This window comes from Tursiops truncatus, chromosome 10 (assembly GCF_011762595.2).
Source record: "Tursiops truncatus isolate mTurTru1 chromosome 10, mTurTru1.mat.Y, whole genome shotgun sequence".
NCBI lineage: Eukaryota > Metazoa > Chordata > Mammalia > Artiodactyla > Delphinidae > Tursiops > Tursiops truncatus.
Window position 1 is genome coordinate 50,772,762 of NC_047043.1, and position 21,662 is coordinate 50,794,423.

Consider the following 21,662-nt stretch of genomic DNA (forward strand, 5'->3'; position numbering starts at 1 on the left):
TTTGGGGGACTTCCCTGGTAGGGCAGTGGTTAAAAATCCACCTGCCAATGCAGGGGACATGGGTTCGAGCCCTGGTCTGGGAAGATCCCACATGCCATGGAGCAACTGAGCCTGTGTGCCACAACTACTGAAGCCAGTGCGCCTAAAGCCTGTGCTCAGCAACAGGAGAAGCCACCACAATGAGAAGCCTGCGCACTGCAACGAAGAGTGGCCCTGCTCACAACTAGAGAGGGCCTGCACGCAGCAACGAAGACCCAATGCAGCCAAAAATAAATAAATTAATCACCTAAAAAAAATCACAGGTGTGAATTTTCATGACTTTGGATTTGGCAATGGAGTCTTAGATATAAAATCCAAAGCATGAGCAACAAAAGAAAATAAGCTAGACTTCATCAACATTAAAAAAAAAGAATAAAGTTTGGGTTTCAGCATTCATTCAATACCTCCTCTGGTGGGGAGGGAGATAAAGAAGGGTAGTTCATAGTCCCTCAAGAAGTTGTAAAGAGAGGTGCGTAAAATGAATGAATTCTAAAGCAAAGAAGAAAAGAATAAGCTTTATGGAAATCTAATGGAAATCACAGAAAAGGTGGCTTTTGAAATGGGCCCAAAGGATGTAGATTTGAGCTGTGGGTGAAGATAGGAGGCTTTCTAGGCTGAGAAGAGCTGGTTATGGACATAAAGTGGTCACACCTACAGAGACATGTGAAAATGTATTTGGAGTTGGAATGGGAAGCATTCTAGAGCAGTTTGGGAAAAGGGCTGGAAGCATGAGGTGTGCCACCTCCTAGTGGCTTTTATAGTGTGCACAGTGGGACATTAACCCAGATCTGAGCCTGGGGTTTCAGGACAATAATTCTTGCAAGTAGATGAAGGGTGGACTGTATAAACATGTCATTGGAGGAATGGACATCCCATCAGGAGGCTTCCAGGCAGAAGATGAGCACCTGAATTTAGGCAGCAGTTGGAAAGGAGCAGCCCATTTGTCAACAACCAGTGTATAATTGCTTCTTTGTAATTCTGAAATCTAAGAAGCTGAAAACCAAAAGTTTCAAGTTTGCAGAAAATGTATTTGGTAGAAACATACGACTTAACCTGGTGTGAAGTTATGCTGTGAAGTTATTCATTGTCTTTTTTTATCCCACTTAATGGATTAAAAAATGAAAGGCCGTGGATTAAAAGCAAAGGCCACAGTCCTTTGCTGCTTCTCTCATCCAGACATGGTGTCTATTTCCCCTCTGTTTGAATCAGGCTGCCCTTATCACTGGCTTTGACCAATAGAATGTGGCAGAAATTTCAAGGCTGGATCTTAAGAGATCTGCAGCTTCTGCTTATTTTTCCCCTCTTGGAAGCCAACTACTGTGTAGAAGTCCAACTACTCTGAACCCACCATGCTATGAGGAAGCCTAATAAGCTTCATGGAGAGAGAGAGAGGCCAGGTAGAGGGGCACTGAAGTGCCAGAAAGGGAGTGAACAGAATGTGAGTGAAGGCTTTTCAGCCTTTCCACACCTGCCCTGCCACCGGCCGAAAACAGCTGAGTTAATGACTCCAACCAACACCCTGCGGAGCAGAAGACTCTGCCAGCCAAGCCCCGCCCAAATTCCTGACCCACAGATTCATGAGTAAGATGGTTGCTATTTTATTATTTTTATTTTTTTTGCGGTACGCGGGCCTCTCACTGCTGTGGCCTCTCCTGTTGCGGAGCACAGGCTCCGGACGCGCAGGCTCAGCGGCCATGGCTCACGGGCCCAGCCGCTCCGCGGCATGTGGGATCCTCCCAGACCGGGGCACGAACCCGTGTCCCCTGCATCGGCAGGCGGACTCTCAACCACTGCGCCACCAGGGAAGCCCTATATGTACATTTTTACCTTTCTAAATTAAAGATCTGAGTTTTGAAATCCATTTGGCCTCTGAGAAGGGCTTGCCCTTTGTAATACAGAAATAGAGCTGTTTCGACTTCCTTCCTGCCTTCGGTAAATGTCCTGCATGATGCCACATGCAGGAGAAGCTGCCACAGACAGCTTCTCCAGCCATTCCATGTGTGTATCTTATTTCCACAGCTGCAAAATTGGTTTCTCTAAACCAGTAGCTCTCAAACTTCAGTATGTATCAGAGTCTCCTGGAAGGCTGGTTCAAAAACAGCTTCCTGGCGTCTGCCCTCAGAGTTTCTGATTCAGTGGGTCTAGGGGCTTGAGAACTTGCATTTCTGAGAGTTCCTGGTTGATACTGATGCTGCTGGTCCGGGTACCACACGTTGGGAACCGTTGCTCTCGGAGAAAGGGCTATATTTCTTATTCTCTTCACCCACCAGCCCAAGATGCTTAGCAAATGCTCATAGATGGAATTTCTCTAAATCGTCGTCTTTGTAATGCTTTTGAAGCCTTAACTTTTTACTCCCTGAGGTCCTCCTGAGTAGGCCCTAGACTAAAAGAAACGAATTCCTTGTTTTGTTTTATTAGATCGTATGCAATAGTTTTTGCTTTCTCTGCTCAGCTGATAGGACATTGTGGCAAAAAATGTCCCTTCTGATCTTTTTTAAACGTGTCTTGGGACGGATAAGACAGATGCGGTGACTCCAGAGCGACGCTTTATTTGTGAACAAGGATTATTTCCTTTCCTTTTGGGGGTTTCTGAATAAAATAGAACGTTTCTTGCCATCCTTTCACAATGCAAAAGGAGAGAGCGCCATGAAGATGCTTTTGTTGGCAAGGCGCCCATGTACGCATTTTACAGATGGCACCACTGAGGCACAGAGAGGTGGAGGCCCTTGCTCCTGGTCACACAGCTGAGAAATGCAAGTGCCGGTGTTGGAGCTCGGGTCAGCCCGACCCTCTAACAAGCTGCCTCACTGTGTGGGGCTCCCTCATCCTCTCCCGCACCCCAGGAAAATACAGCCCGTTAGTCAGAAACTTCAGTTTGCACAACACACACACCGTTCAAGCTTTCCTCCAACATTTCCTCCCGAGGGTTATGGGACACTGATTCATCATGACCAGGGATCCCAAATATCTCCCCGCTCTTATGTCCGGGCCAGGTGCCGGCCCCGAGGCTCCACGGATCCCGGCGATCGAGCCACTGCGAGCGCCAAGAAGCATCTCGCTTTCCAAACCCGGCGAAAAAGTTGGTTCCTCAAATTTGTTCCTGGCAGGAGGGGCAAGAAATCACGCCGGGCTTCGGCAGCGGAAGCAGCGGCAGGGGGAGAAGCTCTGGTTGGACCGTCCCGGCGGCCTCGCATCGATCTCGGGTCTAAGGTCCGGCCGGATCGTAATTCCAGCCGCTCTTACGCCCCTAGAGTCACCGCCCCTCCCCACACCCTCCATTCCCGGAGCCGCAGGGCCCGGAGGCCTGGCTCTCCCCGGGGTCCAAGGACCCAGGGCTGGCCGCCGCCAGGTGGAAGGAGACAGGTTAACGGCAGCCCGCCCCCGGGAGGCGGGGCCTGGCGGAGCGGCCGCGACCCCCGCCCTCCCTTCCCCCACTCCCCGCGCCCTCCCTCCCTCCCGCAACTCCCCGCGCCCTCCTGCCCCAACTCTCCGTGCAGCCTGCCGCCCCGCGCGCGCTAGCGCGCCCTCCGTCCGTGAGCCCCGCAACAGGTGAAGCGGCCGCCGCTCCTCGGCGCCTCCGCGGGGCGGTCTCTCCCCGCCACCGCGCGCCCGCCCCTCTCCACGCCCCCTCCCCTCCGCCCGGCCTTCGCCGCCTCCCTTGGCTGCTGGCGGCCTCCCCTCGCCCGGTCTCCTGCTCCGGGGCCCCCGCGCAGGCCGAGAGCCCGCGCGCCTAGGAGCAGGGGAGGCCGCGCACTCTACGGACACGCACTGCGGCCGGACGGATCCAGGCGGTGCCCCCTGCGCGCCCTGGGCCCCGCGCTGCCGCGCTCCCCTCCCCCCCCCCGCCGGTGTCCCGGGCTCAGGGCCGCGCGGCCAGCCCCGACGCGCCGGGGGTCCCCGAGGCGGGGCCGGCCCGGCCGGGGCGCGACGATGGAGGAGCCGCAGCGCGCCCGCTCGCACACTGTCACCACCACCGCCAGCTCCTTCGCGGAGAACTTCTCCACCACCAGCAGCAGCTTCGCCTACGACCGCGAGTTCCTCCGCACCCTGCCCGGACTCCTCATCGTGGCGGAGATCGTGAGTGCCTCCAGGCGGGCTGGGCTGGGGGCAGGGGCGCAGGTGGGCCCCGCGCCGTGCTCCTCGCCTGGGAGCTTGTTCACATGCTCGGGAGGGCTTCGAAGGAATCATTTTTGCTCAGCCTCTTCTTCATCCCCAGGTGCCGAACTCAGAGACCCCCTCTCTGAACGAGGTCTCATCACCTTGGGCTCTTTTGGGGGAGACGGTCGTGACCCTTGGGAGGTCCGTTGGAGAGAAACTCGACTTGCTGGGTCCTCTCTGTGGTCGTGGTGTGTTCTGAGAGCAGGATGCTTGGTGGGCATTGAGTTTGTGTTAATGAGTGTCAGGGACACCTGGCGCCTCCCTTATCTGCCTGCTCTCTACCTGGGTGGCCTTTTCCCTAAAAGAAAAACTTTACGAAGATCAGAGGAGAGGAGAAGACTTTTTCTTTTTTTAAATTTATCTCCCTGGTAGTAAAATCGAGGTGAATCAGGAGACATTTACTGAATAAAATCTGAGGGTCTCCTGTCTGGTGCTCTTTGAAGACCAAAGGGTCTCCTGTTTGGTGCTGTGCACATCCTGGTTTAAGACTCAGAACGTTCCTGGGGAGGAGGCCGGACATGTGCCTTCTCCTCTCCATAGGAAGACATGGAGGCTGAGAGGTCGAGTGATCGCCCCTTAGGTCCCATCGTGGCCGAGAAAGGACGCCGGCCGTGTTAACAGCTAGTGGTTGCCACTATTGTCTTCATCCTGTGCCAGGGTCTCGCTTTAGATGCCTTCGTGCTCTCATGTACCACACAACAACCCTATCCTGTGAATGTAGCTTTAATTATTATCTCATTTTACATGTGAAGAGACTGAGACTCGTAGGTCGCACCTGGGGGTGGTGGAGGTGGGATTCAAACCCAGGCCTGCCTTACTCCAGAGTCCTGCTCTTAACTGCCAAGGGGCATCCCTTGCAGCTGTCTAAGCAGCGCCCCTTTTGCTGTATCTCGTATACTTTCACTTAAACATTTGTGGGATTGAAATCTAGCCTATATGGGGCCATGATGGTGCCGAAGTGACTGAGGACCCCAGTGGTTCCTCTGAGAAACCTTCAGCAAAACCTGTGCACATCAAGTAGCTTGCTTGCTCCTCCGGAGCCTCAGAGCCCAACCCAGACCAACTGAATCAATCCCAGGTGTATCCAGTGCACGAGGAGTTTGAAGTGTTGGCTTAGCCCATGCCCCAGCTGGTTCCCCCAGCTGGCATTGAGGCCTTCAGGAGATCCAAAAAAAAGCTGGGTATTGGAATCACTGTGCAGGGCCTGGCTTATAGGAATTCAACAAATATTTGCTGTGTGAATGAAGGAGTTGGCAGGCTCCCCTGCTCCAGCAGAAAGAGCAGAAGCTAAAATGACAGAGATGGGGCTTCTACCCTGTGGTGGATGTGGACCAGGCTTAAAGTAAAACACCTCTTGTTTTCTGATTTATGGTCAATAAACTCCATGTTACATACTTTTTCCGAAAGTTGGAAAGTGAAAGAAAAAATGTAAATGGTCCACAATCGCGTTACTAGAAATAACCACTGTTGATATGTTGGCATGTATAATTTACGATTTCAATACTTTTTTTAAAATTTGTTTGTTTTTTGCGGTACGCGGGCCTCTCACTGTTGTGGGCTCTCCCGTTGCGGAGCACAGGCTCCGGACACGCAGGCCCAGTGGCCATGGCTCACGGGCCCAGCCGCTCCGCGGGATGTGGGATCTTCCCGGACCGGGGCACGAACCCGTGTCCCCTGCATCGGCAGGCGGACTCTCAACCACTGCGCCACCAGGGAAGCCCCTCAATACGTTTTTTGAAAAAAATGGAAAAATATGTAAGAAAAATTGTCCTTATTACTACTAGAGTTGGGTTTTTATTTTTTTTTATTTTTTTATTTTTTATTTTTTTTTGCGGTACGCGGGCCTCTCACTGCTGTGGCCTCTCCTGTTGAGGAGCACAGGCTCCGGACGCGCAAGCTCAGCGGCCATGGCTCACGGGCCCAGCCACTCCGCGGCATGTGGGATCTTCCCGGACCGGGGCACGAACCCGTGTCCCCAGCATCGGCAGGCGGACTCTCAACCACTGCGCCACCAGGGAAGCCCGGGTTTTTATTTTTAACACGTCTATATATGCACAAGTTTTAAAGAGTCATGGTTCTACGGGTAAAAATGTAAGTTTCCCCCACCATCGCTGGTTCTTGATTCCCCCCGCCCCCCCCCAAATTGTAGATGTTATTCAGTGGCTTCCCATTCTGAAAGATGAGGCTTTAGCTCTCTTGGACCACCTCTTCCCCACCCCCATTATACATACACCTTTCCTGTCTTTGGGTTACATCACTAACCAGTGCTACCTTAGGATACAGGAAACACTGTTCACGGAGCCACTGAGTGGTCTGTGAGTGCTTTTCCTTTTCTGCCCAATTTCTTGTTTTCCCTGCAGTTTGTAATTCTATTTCCGTGTTTTAGTTCTCTAGATATTTAGACACTAACTTTACCTTAGTTGTTTGAATCCCCTCTCTGGAACCTGAGACACAGCAGGTACTCAGTCAGGGTCATCCTTCTGACCAATCCTCTCTGGGAGCTACTCACCTCCTCCCACCCAGCCTGCTCACCTGGGCACAGCTAATGGCCTGGGATCTCCTGCGTGTCACCCTGGAGATTCTCTTCCCCTCTCTCCTGGGTTGGACCCCCTCCTTCCCATGACCTGTGCCCTTCTCTGTCTTGACTCACTGCCGCTGGGGGAATTCACAGCCTCTGGTAGTCTCCTGAGAAAGGATGCGTGTGTAAATCGAGATTTGCATCTTTCAAAATATCTTGATTCCACTGTTACACATAATTAATAGGTTGACTATGTAAAGAATGGTAGATTGGAAATTGTTTTCCCTCAGAATTTTGAAAGTATTCCTCTGTTATCTTCTAGCTCTTATACTTCTTTAAAAAAAATTCCAATTCTTGATCCCCACCCCCCCCACCCTTTCTGGAAGCTTGTAGGATCTTCTTTCTCCCCAGAGATCTGTAACATAATGATGTGCCTTCATAGGAGGCACTAAGGACCTGGTGTGTTCTCTCAATCAGGAAAACTCATGGACGTTTAAGGAGATTTTTTTAAATTTGATTTTTTATCTTTCCATTTTCTTAGTTTTTTTTCTGAAATTCCTTTTATACTTTTTTTCCCCTACGCATGTATTTTCTTATAATTTTTCTCATGGATTTGTTAACTGCTGTGTTTACTTACCATGAACATTTTTCAGGGTCTTGGATTTCTTGCATTATTACAGTTTTCTGTCATATAGAAGTACTATATTTGATTTCCTCAGCTTTCTGTTTTAAAACTAACATGTTCTAGGTTTTACTAGTATAGCCAGTGGTGTAGCAATCTTCCCGTTTTTCCCTCTCTTTCCACACCTTTCCAGTGACTTTCTTTTCTTTTTTTTAATTAATTAATTTTATTTATGTATTTATTTTTGGCTGTGTTGGATCTTCGTTGCTGTGCACGGGCTTTCTCTAGCTGCAGCGAGCGGTTGCTACTCTTCATTGCGGTGCGTGGGCTTCTCATTGCGGTGGCTTCTCGTTGCAGAGCATGGGCTCTAGGCACGCAGGCTTCAGTAGTTGTGGCACATGGGCTCAGTAGTTGTGGCTCGCGGGCTCTAGAGTTCAGGCTCAGTAGTTGTGATGCACAGGTTAGCTGCTCCGCGGCATGTGGGATCTTCCCAGACCAGGGCTCAAACCCTTGTCCCCTGCATTGGCAGGCGGATTCTTAACCACTGTGCCACCAGGGAAACCCTCCAGTTGACTTTATTGAGGGAAAGTTCCTTAAAGTATATATTGATGTGTCAAAGGGTATACAAATTTACATATTCTGTTTTGATATATATCCTGAAGTTATCTTTCCCCAAAGCTGTATTAATTTAAACTGTCATCAGTAATGTGAGCCCATTAAACTAAAAATATTTTTTTACGTTAGAAGAACTTTTAAAATTAAAAATGCTAAGGATCACCCTAAATGGTATACTATGTTTTATTGACCCAAGATCGTTTTTTGTTCATCTTTTAATATCTGGGTCAGGATGCAGCTTACAATGGATGGTTTCTTGAACTTAGTGAAAAATTGTACCACTGCTTCTTTATCCCAGGATGGCGGCAGGGCGGTTTCAAACTATTACTCTTCCAGCCCTGAGATTAAGTTAGACCTGCCCCCAGAAGAATGCTACTTTCTGCCTTGAAAATACAAAATACTGAGACAAAGAATTGCTAAGAACCTGACTCCCTGCTTGAGCCTGGGGGAAGTAATAGAGAACAAAACACAATGTTTCCCCAAATCTGTTGTCAAAATCCCTTGCCCTGGCTTTCTCACAGGGGTGAGTGGTAATAGGTAAACCTGCTAAAATACTCTAGGCTGTGCCAATGTAGCATCGTGTAGAAACCAAATTGTAATGGTTTCCTTCCTTTTAAAGTTTTATAACAAGCTGGAAGCAATCTAGTACTTGACCTGTGACTCGTAGGACGCTGTGATCTCATAACAGTTATGAGTATATGAAGAATAAAAGTGATTTGTCAGAAGGTGAGTTAATCTCACCCTTCCTATTATTGGTGACTTCAAAATGAGTTATGTCATCCGTGTAATAATGTCAGATCGCCTTTCGTTTACTTACTGTCATGAGCAAAGTTAGGGGAAGGACAAAATAGGGTTTCCCGAGAGCTGGAATCTAAATTATTCTATCCTGTTGAGTTCTTTTTAAAGAATAGTGAACATATTTTTTTCTGCTTCACAAAAACAATACCTAGTCTTGGTAGAAAAATTATAAAAATGCAGGTAAGAAAAAAAAAACACCCTTTAATTCTCACCCTCACGGTGGTTACTATCAGGCATGGTACCAACCCATGTCTGGGAGGGGGGAGGCTTTTCAAAAAGTTTTGGTTATTGTAATGCCTGAGGTTTCTATTGGTGTTTAGTGCCCTGGGGGCCAGGGAGGCTAATGTCCTAAAGTGCCTGGGGCAGTACCCAACCATGAAGAATTGCTTTGCCAGCTGCCAACAGCACCACCGTTGAGGAACTCTGGGTGAACCACTGTTTACCCCTTGGAGTAAGCCATTCTAGAGTTTCTTAAGTGGTTGTATGTTACTTATCTTTATTTTTTTTTAAATGTAGTCACTTGTAAACTACTCCTTGTTTACTGCTGTGACCATCTGTGCTGGACATCTTCCATTTGTCACTTGGATGCACTCTCCACCCGGCTCTCCACCCTGCAGGCTGACTTGCACAGATCGTGTCCAGGGTCCCCTCTGATGTCCCACTGGATTCCGATGTCCTCCGGGCACCCGCAGGAGGCTGTAAGGTGGGAGGGGAGCAGGTTCCTGGGATTCCTCCCTGCTGGGGCTCAGCAGCCTGGCTGTGTCCCTCCGTGCTGGGCGGGCCGTCTGGCAGCCCTCTGCACTCGGCTGTTTTCCCTGGCTCTGATGACTGGTCACTCCCAGCCGCTTCCTCTTGCCAGGCACTGCGCTATGGCTTGTGGTCTTCTGCACCCTGCTTTCTAAATAAGACCTTTATTAAACTCTGCTCAGATTACCCAATCTAAATGTGCCAGTTTCTGGGGAGACCTGATAAGTTACCTTTCCCCATCAGTGATTAATTTCTTCTGGCATTCTTTTTTTTTTTTTTAATTTATTTATTTTTGGCTGATTGGGTCTTTGTTGCTGCACCGCAGACTTTCTTTTAGTTGCGGCGAGTGGGGGCTGCTCTTCATTGCGGTGCACGGGCTTCTCTTGTTGTGGAACATGGGTTGTAGGCGCGCAGGCTTCAGTAGTTGTGGCGCACGGACTTAGTTTCTCTGCGGCATGTGGGATCTTCCTGGACCAGGGCTCAAACCTGTGTCCCCTGCATTGGCAGGTGAATTCTTAACCACTGCGCCACCAGGGAAGCTCTCTTCTAGCATTCTTAAAGACCACCTAGTATTCCATAAATATCCAGGTTCCTGCTGTTCAGTTTAGGTTTCTTTCTTTTCTGTGACAGTGTTGTAACAAACATTCTTTAAGCTACATCTTTCTGGGTGGTCTTTAATATTTTCTACAGATGAGTACTTAGAATTGAGTAACAGAGTATATGAGTCTTCTTTAAAGTCAAATTTATAGAGGTATACAGTAACATTTACCTTTTTTAGTGTAGAGTTCTATGAGTTTGGGCATAGCCGTGTTTAAAAAGCAGCTTTTTATTTTTCTTTTTTTTGACGATGTTGGGGGTAGGAGTTAATTAATTAATTAATTAATTAATTATTGCTGTGTTGTGTCTTCGTTTCTGTGCGAGGGCTTTCTGTAGTTGTGGCAAGCAGGGGCCACTCTTCATCGCCATGCGCGGGCCTCTCACTATCGCGGCCTCTCTTGTTTCGGAGCACAGGCTCCAGACGCGCAGGCTCAGTAGTTGTGGCTCACGGGCCTTGTGGCTCACGGGCCTAGTTGCTCCGCGGCATGTGGGATCCTCCCAGACCAGGGCTCGAACCCGTGTCCCCTGCATTAGCAGGCAGATTCTCAACCACTGCGCCACCAGGGAAGCCCTAAAAAGCAGCTTTATTGAGATATCATTCACGAAAAGTTGATCTTTTAAAAGTGTACAGTTTAGGGATTTTTAGGATATTCACATTCGTACAGCTTTCACTTCTGATTTTAGAACATTTATGTCACTGCAAAAAGAAACCTCTACCTGTTAGCAGTCACTCCTTGGTCTCCCCTGGCCTCAGCCCTTGGTGACCACTAATATACTTTCTACCTCTATGGATTTTGTCTATCCTGGTCATTTCTTTATAAATGGAATCCTACAATATGTGGCCCTTTCTGTCTGGCTTCTTTTACTTAGCATAATGTTTTCAAGGGTCATCCAGGCTGTAGTATGTCTCAGTACTTCATTCCTTTAGTTGCCAAATAATATTTCATTGTATTATATATATATAACATTTTGTTTATTCATTTGTCAGTTGATGGACATTTGGGTTGTTTCCACATTTTGACTATTACGAATATGCTACTGTGAACCTTCACGTATAAGTTTTTCTGTGGACATAGTTTTCAGTTCTCTTGGGCATTTACCTAGGAAGGGATGGCTGGATCATATGGTAACTCTTTGTTTAATATTTCGAGGCACTGCTAGACTGCTTCCAAAGTGGCTGCACTGATTTACAATCCCAACAGCAATATGAGTGTTCCAGTTTCTCCACATCCTCACCAAGATTTAGTTTCTTTTTGATTCTAATCATCCTACAAGGTATGAAGTGGTATCTCATAGTGGTTTTGGTTTGTATTTCCAAATACAAGCCCTTGAATTTTAGTATCACGTTGCCAATTTCTGCAAAAAGGGCGGCTGGGATTTTTTTTTAACAAATTTTTCTTTTTTTATATATATAAATTTATTTTATTTATTTATTTTTGGCTGCATTGGGTCTTTGTTGCTGTGCGCGGGCTTTCTCTAGTTGTGGTGAGTGAGGGCTACTCTTTGTTGAGGTGCGTAGGCTTCTTATTGCGGTGGCTTCTCTTTTTGCGGCGCGTGGACTCTAGGCGTGCGGGCTTCAGTAGTTGTGGCACACAGGCTCAGTAGTTGTGGCTTGCAGGCTTTAGAGCACAGGCTCAGTAGTTGTGGCACACGGGCTTAGTTGCTCCGTGGCATGTGGGATCATCCCGGACCAGGGCTCAAACCCGTGTCCCCTGCATTGGCAGGCAGATTCTTAACCACTGCGCCACCAGGGAAGCCCTGGCAGCTGGGATTTTAATACAGATTGTGTTCAACCTGTAGATCAATTTGAGGAGTATTGCCGCCTTAAAAAAATTGTTTTCCGATTCATGAACATGGGATGTCTTTCCATTTATTTAGATCTTCTCTAATTTCTTTACCAATGTTTTATAGTCTTCTGCATACATGTCTTGCATTTCTTTTGTTAAATTTATTCCTAAGTATTTTATTCTTTTTGATGCTATTGAAGATGGAATTATTTTCTTAATTTCATTTTCAAATTGTTCATTGCTAGATCATAGAAATCCAACTGAGTTCTGTATCCTTGACCTTGTATCCTACAACTTTGCTGACCTCATTTATTAGTTCTAATAGTTTTGTGTGTGTTTGTGTGTGTGTAGGGGGTGGGGTGGGGTTGGCCTATGTGTGTTTAAGGCTTTTGTTATTACTGCCAAGTTGTACAGAAAGGTTTAAACTGATTTGCATTCCCTCTAGTGGTGTTTCAGTGTTTGACAGGGTTTGTTTCTGCAAATGCTCAAACTTTTAATATTTGCCCGTTTTCTTGGGGTGGGAGATGTTCAGATTCATAAAAACTGACTTGGCATAAACACCCACCAGGCAGACCATCAGCTAATATTCAGGGGAGCCCTGCACATGTGTAAAAAAGCAAACTTTAAAAAAAAATTTTATTGGAGTAGAGTTGATTTACAATGTTGTGTTAATTTCCGGTGTACAACCAAGTGAATCAGTTATACATATCTCCACTCTTTTTTAGATTCTTTTCCCATATAAGTCATTAGAGAGTATTGAGTAGAGTTGGCTGTGCTACACAGTAGGTCCTTATTAGTTACCTATTTTATATATAGTAGTGCATATATGTCAATCCTAAACTCCCAATTTATACCCCACCCCAACCATAAGTTTGTTTTCTACATCTGTGACTCTATTTCTGTTTTGTAAATAAGTTCATTTGTACTATTTTTTTAGATTCCACATATAAGTGATATCATATATTTGTCTTTGTCTGATTTCACACAGAAAGCAAATGGTTTTTGTTTGTGTTCCTGTGATTATTAAAATTGAACATTTTAAATATGCTTATTAGCCATTTATTTTTTCTTTTAGTAACTACCTGTTGTTTTTTTTTTCCTTCACCCATTTAAAAAAATAGGGCTTTTTTTTTTTTTTTTGGCCGGCTGCATGGCTTCTGGGATCTTAGTTTCCTGACCAGGGATTGAACCCAGCCCCTTGGCAGTGAAAGCCTGGAGTCCTAACTACTGGACCACCAGGGAAATCCCGGGGCTCTTTCTTTCTTTAAAAAATGTTTTTAGAGGGCTTCTCTGGTGGCACAGTTGTTGGGAGTCCGCCTGCCGATGCAGGGGACACGAGTTCGTGCCCCGGTCTGGGAGGATCCCACATGCCGCGGAGCGGCTGGGCCCGTGAGCCATGGCCGCTGAGCCTGCGCTTCCGGAGCCTGTGCTCCGCAACGGGAGAGGCCACAACAGTGAGAGGTCCGCGTACCGCAAAAAAAAAAAAATGTTTTAGAGATATAAAAGGGAGCAAAGACGTTAATGAAAATTACTTCCAGGAGGGAAATAAGATTGGTTTGGGGGATGTGTTTGAATAGGGAGTTTTGCTTTTTAACTCCTTATCTTTTGTATGGTTTAAATTTTTTATAGTGAATATATTTATACATTAATGTAATTAGAGAAGCTTAAAGCAGTGTGTTCGTTGTACAAATAAATTTAAAATCATGTATCTATAGAGTGAAAACTGAATGTCTCTGGTCTCCGCTAACCTACCTCCTTCACTCCACATTTCTTTCTTTTTCTTTTTTTTCGCTGCGCCCTGCGGCGTGCAGGATCTTAGTTCCCTGACCAGGGATAGAATCCGGGCCCCCTGCAGTGGAAGCACCGAGTCCTAACCACTGGACTGCCAGGGAAGTCCCTACCATTCACATTTTTGTGTACATTTGTTCTGTACACTTGCAAATACACATGTAGTATAAAACAAATACACACGAATGAGTGTATTACATATTCTGCAATTTATTTTTCATTTAATAATATCTTGATATTTTTCCATATCGCTTTTTGTTGATTTATGTTTCCTGTGTGTTATGAGTATTAATTTTCTTTAGTCATTTGTTATTAGTATCATTCATGACATTTTTCCTCAAAATAAGTTTCTAATTTGCATGAAATCTAGAGTGTTACCTTTATTTAGCCTTGCGGGGTTTAGTTTGCTTAAACACGGCTTCCTTATCCCCAGGATTATACAAATATTTGAAGAAAATATAGTTTCTTTAAATGCTAAAAATATTTACCAGTGGGAGTTCTCTGGTGCTCCAGTGGTTAGGATTCAGTGCTTTCACTGCCATGGCCTGGGTTCAATCCCTGGTTGGGGAACTGAGATCCCGCACGCCGCACAGGGTGTATTGATAAATACAAATTATACAATAAATACATAAATTAAAAAAATATTTTTTTAAAAAAGTTTCCATCTAACGCTTTAAGTTCTTTCTGTGTGGATAAGAATGTAATCTCACTGTTTTCCCCCAAATGCATAGCTAGTTGTCTCACCATTAATCATATTATATTCCCACATACGTGAAACTATTTCTTGACCCTGTTCTATTTCTGAGTCATTCCAAATTGACTATAGCTTTATCATGCATTTTAATATTCAGTAGGGTAAATCATACAAATTTTTCTCTTTCTTGCTGTGCTTGTATACTTACACTAACACTTAGAGGTGTTTTTTTTTTTAAACATCTTTATTGGGGTATAATTGCTTTACAATGGTGTGTTAGTTTCTGCTTTATAACAAAGTGAATCAGTTATACATATACATATGTTCCCATATCTCTTCCCTCTTGCGTCTCCCTCCCTCCCACCCAGAGGTGATTTTTAAAATCAGTGTTCCTTACATTCCACTACAACTTTGATTGAGATTGCATTAAATTTATAAATTAATTTGAAGAGATGTCCTTATAATATTGACTCTTATCACCTAGGGATATTGTATCTCTCTATTTATTTAAGGTCATTTTATGCTCTTGAAGTCATAAGTTTTTTCCAGATGAGTTGTATGTACTTCTTACTATATTTGATAAATAGGATTTATAAAAAATGAATTGGATTTGGCAATTTCTGACTATTTGTGGTTTGTAAGAAAGCTGTTGATTATCTTGTTTTACTCTTGTGTGTAGCCATTTTGTTTGAGTAATTAGTTCTAATAGTTTTATTATTTAATAAGTAAATTATAGTAATATCTGTGAAACAATGATGATCTTCTTTTCCTTTTTATATTTATACTTTTTTTTTTCATTATTACATAGGTTAGGACTGCCGGTGTAATGTTGAATGATTGGGATGAGATGGGTATCCTTGGTGGACTCATAACTTTAATTGTGGTGTTTCTAATGCTTTAATGATAATACAGGTTTTACTGTAGGTTCTGGTAGATATTCTTTATTGAATTAAGGAAGGTAGGTTTAACGGTGTAACTAGTTTAATCAGGAATGGTTGTTGAATTGGGGAGATAGGATTTGGCTGGGGGGGTGCCTTTTTATTAGGTGATCATATAGGTTTTTGTTTTTTTCTATTTGCTAATGGAGTGAGTTGTATTAGGAGATCTAATGTTGAATCATTCTTGTACTCCTAGGATAATCTCTATTTAGTTATAAGGTATTCTTTTAATAAACTAGTGGATTTTAAGACTTTTTTTTAACTCTTGGGTTTGATTTGTTAGTATCATATCTGAGGGTTTTGTGTCTATGTTCATATGTAAGACCAGCCTTGTAGATCACTTTGCTGTGTTCTATTTTGTCTGATTTTAATACTGCCACTCACCCCAGCTTTTTTTGGCTAGCATTTATCTGATGTGTTCTTGTCCTTTTTTAATTGAAGTGAGATTCACATAACATACCTCAGAGATATTGTGGTTTCAGACCACCACAATAAAGCAAATATCAAAGCTACTCACATGAATTCTTGGGTTTCCAAGTGCATATAAAAGTTATGTTTACATTATACTGTATGCTATTATGTGTATAACAACATTACATCTCAAAAAACAAATGTACATACCTTAACTAAAAATACCTTGTTGCTAAAAAATGCTACCCATCACCTGAGCCTTCAGTGAGTCCTAATCTTTTCGCTGGTGGAGGGTCTTGCCTGGATGTTGATGCTGCTGACTGATCAGGGCAGTGGCTGCTGAAGGTTGGGGAGGCTGCGGCAGTTTCCTAAAACAAGACAGCAGTGAAGTCTGCCACCCAAATTGACTCTTCCTTTCATGAATGATTTCTCTATAGCATGCAGTGCTGTTTGATAGCATTTGACCCACAGTAGAACTTCTTTCAAAATTGGAGTCAATCCTCACAAACACCGCCACTGTTTTATCAACTAAGTTTATGTAATATTCTAAATCCTCTGTTGTCATTTCAGCAGTCGATTAAGTTCACCATCTTACATGGACCAGGTTCATGGCGCCCCAAAGCAATTAAAATAGTATCATCAGAGATCACTGATCACAGATGACCATAACAAATGTAGTAATAATGAAAAAGATTGGGACTTCCCTGGTGGTGCAGTGGTTAAGAATATGCCTGCCAATGCAGGGGACACGGGTTCGAACCCTGGTCTGGGAAGATCCCACATGCCATGGAGCAACTAAGCCCGTGTGCCACAACTACTGAGCCTGCGCTCTAGAGCCTGTGAGCCACAACTACTGAGCCCACATGCTGCAACTACTGAAGCCTGCGTACCTACAGCCCATGCTCCACAACAAGAGAAGCCACCACAATGAGAAGTCCGCGCACTGCAATGAAGAGTATCCCCTGTTCGCCACAACTAGAAAAAAGTCCTCGCGCAGCAACAAAGATCCAATGCAGCCAAAAAAATAAAATTAATTAATTAATTAAAAAAAAAACCCAGAAAATACCCTACTTAACATAATGAAAAAGTTTGAAACATTGTGAGAATTAACAAATGTGACAGACACAAAGTGAGCAAATGCTATTAGAAAAATGGTGCCAATAAGACTTTTTTGATGCAGGGTTGCCCCAAGCCTTCAATTTGTAAAAAACACAATATCTTTGAAGTGCATTAAATCAAAGTGCAATGAAATGAGGTATGTCTATAAAATTAACTATTTTAAAATGAACAATTGAATGGCATTTAGTACATTCACAATGTTGTGTGATCACTTCTTTCTAGTTCTGGAACATTTTTATCTCCTCAAAGGAAACCCTACCTTTAATTTTCTTCCTTTTTGTCATCTGGTTATATCTTCTGTATTGATCATATAACTAGATTTTAGTTCTATACTGAGTCTGAGAATTTGTCTTTCGATGTGGAAATTTTTAACACATATTTATTGTGATAACTTATTTAGAATTTTTGGTTTTCCTTATTTTTTCCTCTAGTGATTGAAAGTTATAAATTCCATTTCTATTTTGTTTGGAGTTACTTTTAAAAATCTACCCAAAATATTTATACATATTTTTCTAACTACCCAGAGAATTAAGATGTGTAACCACATTCCATTCAAGAGATAACACTTAACCTATTCCTCACCATGCACTTTGTGTTAGACAATTTTTTGTTTTTTTTAATAACCTTTATTGAGATATAATTCGTATACCATACAGTTTACCCACTTAAAGTGTACAACTCAGTGGCTTTTGGAATATTCACAGAGTTGTGCAACCATCACCATAATCAATTTTAGAATATTTTCATTGTCCCAGAAAGAAACCCCATACCCATTAGCAGTCATTCTCCATTTCCCCACAACTCTCCCTATGCTATCACTAATTCTGCATTCTGCCTCTATAAAATTTGCCTATTTTGGACATCTCATATAAATGGAATCCCACAATATGTGATCTTTTGTGACTCTCTTCTTTCACTTAGCCTAATATTTTCAAGGTTCATCCATGTTGAAGCATGAATCAGTACTTCATTTCTTTTTATTGCCAAATATTATTTCATTGTATGGCTACATTTTATCTATCCATTCATGAGTTCATGGACATTTGGGTTGTTTTCACCTTTTAGCTATTGGTAATGCTGTTAAGAACATTTATGTACAAGTTTTTATGTAGACATATATTTTCGTTTCTCTTGGATGTATTCCTAGGAGTGGAATTGCTGGATTGTGTGATAACTTTATATTTAACTGTACGAGGAACTACCAGACTGGTTTCCAAAGTGAATGCATCATTTTACAATCCCTGGGCTACTTTTTTAAAAAATGATTTCTTAGGAATAATTACGTGCCAGTTGTCTGAAGCTTTCCACCCATATTACCAAACAACTATTTTGACGACTACAGGTTTAATTTTTTTCATGCCGTTTTTTGTGTTATTTGCTTTCTTGGTTTATTTTTCACTTTTGAAGTACCTCCTTGAGTAATTCTTTTAGCAAGGGTTTGAAGGTGTTGAATTTTTTGAATCCTTGCACATCTAATAACATCTTTCTTTTACCTTTATACTTGAATAATTTGGTTGGTATAAAATTGTAGGTCTTAAAATTTCTTTTCATTAATTCTTTGAAGATGTTGCTTCATTGTCTTCTAGCATCCAGTGGTGTTAATAAGAGACCTGATGGTCTGGTAGTCCCTGGACAGGCCTGTAAGGTTCAGTCCCCCCCCCACCCCCCTTGGTCTCATGATTGCCATTCCCACAGATTTAGTTGCAGTACAACCTTACATGAATGATGCCTTGCACATTAAATTACCTATGAGAATGTAGAAAGCTGGTGTTGATGGTGTAGCAAGAAATTGTAGGTGGAATGTGGTTACTGTATCAGGGTGAAATGGCTCATGAAAGGCAGTTTTGCAACCATATGAGGTAATTATACTGGAGCATCAGGTTGATGTGGTTGGGAGTAAAAGATTGTTAAGCTTCCACCTGGAGTTTCCTGAGTCCTGGTGGGATCTGTGCCTGGGCAGGCTGAACGCCCTCATTCCAGCCTGGGAGAAATCAGGAAGACCTTGAAACCCCTCTCTCAGGACAGCTCTAGCCAGATGTTCCCGGCTGAGAACATGTCCTTTGCATCAGTTGCAGTAAACTGTGAGCTTTATAGTATTTAAGTCAAAGGCTTGTTTTACTAGGCTTCAAACCCACTCTTCTGGGGGAATTAGGTTCTCACTTCCTTTTTTTTTTTTTTAATTTCCTTTTAAGTAACCAAATTAAAGAAAAAATCTCCCTGAATGCTTTTGGAATTTTCTCCCCTTCCTTAGAAATCATATGCTTTACCACTATGAATCCAGAAGGGCATTTTAAAATTCATCTTTCCCAGTACTCGTTGGGCCCTTTATAACTAATATTCAAATCTGTCTTCAGTGCAGGGAAATTCCTTGTATTTCCTGCATCTTTTTTTTTTCTGTTTTTTCTTTCAAAAAATAATCTTCATTCAAAAGAAGTTCCAGAAGAGATTAAACTGTCTTCAGTATCTCCTAACTTTTCTTTTACACTTTCCGTTTCTTTGTTCTTTTGCAGAATTCCAGGACAATAACACTTCCAGCCCAAATTCAGGTGGTTTTCAGTTGAGTATGTTCTGCTCTTCAGCCCAACTGCTGAATTTTTATTTTGGCTTTGATAGTTTTTTTTTTTTTTCCGGTACGCGGGCTTCTTACTGTTGTGGCCTCCCCCGTTGCGGATCACAGGCTCCGGACGCACAGGTTCAGCGGCCATGGCTCATGGGCCCAGCCACTCCGCGTCATGTGGGATCTTCCCGGACCGGGGCACGAACCCGTGTCCCCTGCATCGGCAGGCGGACTCTCAACCACTGCGCCACCAGGGAAGCCCGGCTTTGATAGTTTTAATTCCCAACATTTTGTCATTCTTTTACTTTGTAGTCTGATTGCTTTTTTACTGAACCACTTTAAGACTCGGGTATACAGTTGACCCTTGAACAACACAGGTTTGAATTGCCTGGTTCCATTTACAGGTGGGTTATTTTCAATAGCAAATACTGCAGTATCACATGATCCGAGGTTGGCTGACTATAAGTTATACTCGGATTTTCAACCGCAGAGGTTCAGAGGTGGTCCTAACCCCTGTGTTGTTCAGAGGTCAATCGTATTTAAGCTTCTCTTAGTTTACAAAGGGACCACTTCTGCTTGTTGAGTCTGTTGCTTCTATATGGCTGTTTTCCTCAGTCATTTGGTGATTCATGATTGTCGATTTGTAATTGTAGATGAGATGGTTGGAGACTGTTTGCTCAGCTTAAGTGAGAATCCCTGTGCCCCCAGCAGCGAATGCAGGTTTTCACCACATGACCTGCATCTAGTGTCTTTTTCTCAGAGGAAAGGAATTATTAATGGGGTAGAAGGGGCACTGGGGGCAGTGTGGCTGCTCGGGCTTTGTTATGAGGTGTCCACATAGCTTGTTGAAGCATCTGGAAGTCTTGAAGCTTTATCTTGGAGACTGTTTCCAGAAGTAACTGCTAGAGGGGATGTGGAGAGAATGACTGACAGCTCTCTAAGTATTTAAATTTAGTCCTTATCAGATTACCCTTGGCTCATTCCTTTTCCCACTTCTGCTGTTACCTTTAATCTTTGAATTTTTCTGAGCGTCTGCTTGGAAATTTCCCTTTTTGATGGTCCTCTGTTTTCCTCTCCAGGGCTGAAGACTGGAAAGCCCATTGCTTACCCTTAGTTTGTTCCCACATGCCTCCCAGGAATCCCTCATGGCTACAGATTGCTGCTGTTGCTCTTTGCAGCTTCTCAGCACTACTGTGTATTTTAAAATTATTTGCATGTGTGTGGTGTTTTTTGTTTTTGGTCATTTCAGTGGAATTTGGGAAGGATGGAGAGATAAACATACAGGTCTGGTCAGCTGCCTTGAGAGAGAAGTTCTGCTATTTTGTTATTCATATAAAGGCATTTTTTATGTATATAGAGTATTGACCTCTTTTCTGTGTTGCAGACATTTTTTCTAGCTTTTCATGCCTTGACTTTATTTACACAATGTAAAGCTTATCTTTAAATTTATCCGTCATGTTTTTTCCTCATGTCTGGTTCATTAGAAAATTCTACTTCTCTAACAAAACTAAATATAATTAATTATACATTAATTTTTAACCTGTGTTTTTCTTATAGTACTTTTTAATGTTTAACCTTAATTATTTTAGCTGAAGGTAGAAAGTTGGGCTCTAACTTTGCTTTTAGATATTTTCTCGGTCGTCCCAATATGATATAATGATAATCTATAAATCTATTTTTCATTCAGTCATCTGGGTTGCTCTCTTTTTTCATTTATTTGGTTCTTGTATCGACTTGGGCTCAATTCTGTACTTTCTAGTCTATTTCCAGTCTTTGTTCCCAAGTTTTAAAATCTGTCATTCTAGGATACATTTTACCATCTGATAACGTAAACCACCCCAGCCATAAGTTTTAGAATTTTTTAAAGAGTCGTTCACTGCTGTGTCCCCTCTCCTCTGTCAAATTATCTTGGCTTTTGATTGGGCTATTATGTAATACATAGATTAATTTTTGGAAAAGGGATTTATACTACTTTATAGTTCCTAAGAAGAAGACTCCTCAGCTGTTCCCTTGTCTTCTGTTACATCTTCTTATTGATTCTTAAGCTCCTCAAGGTCTTTTCCAGTCTATAATGCTGTGAGTTTTACAGTGTAAATTAATAATGCTTATCTTATTTATTCAGTCATCAAATATGTGTTGAATAGTTATTGTGTTCCAGAAGCTTTGTCTAGCATTTAAAATATAGTGGTATAGCACCTTTTTTTTTTTTTTTTTTTTTTGCGTTTCGCGGACCTCTCACTGTTGTGGCCTCTCCCATCGCGGAGCACAGGCTCT

The 21,662-nt window shown here is 43.3% G+C and overlaps 1 protein-coding gene across 1 annotated transcript in view; it reads left to right on the forward strand.

Annotated features, from left to right (window-relative positions):
- Positions 1-3,066: 3,066 nt before the first annotated feature.
- Positions 3,067-21,662, forward strand: part of CMTM8 (CKLF like MARVEL transmembrane domain containing 8) — a 92,174-nt gene continuing 73,578 nt past the window's right edge. Inside the window, exon 1 of the mRNA XM_033864527.2 lies at positions 3,067-4,116. Coding sequence (XP_033720418.1) covers positions 3,970-4,116 — 147 coding nt within the window. The 5' untranslated portion in view covers positions 3,067-3,969. The remainder of the gene's footprint in view (positions 4,117-21,662) is intronic.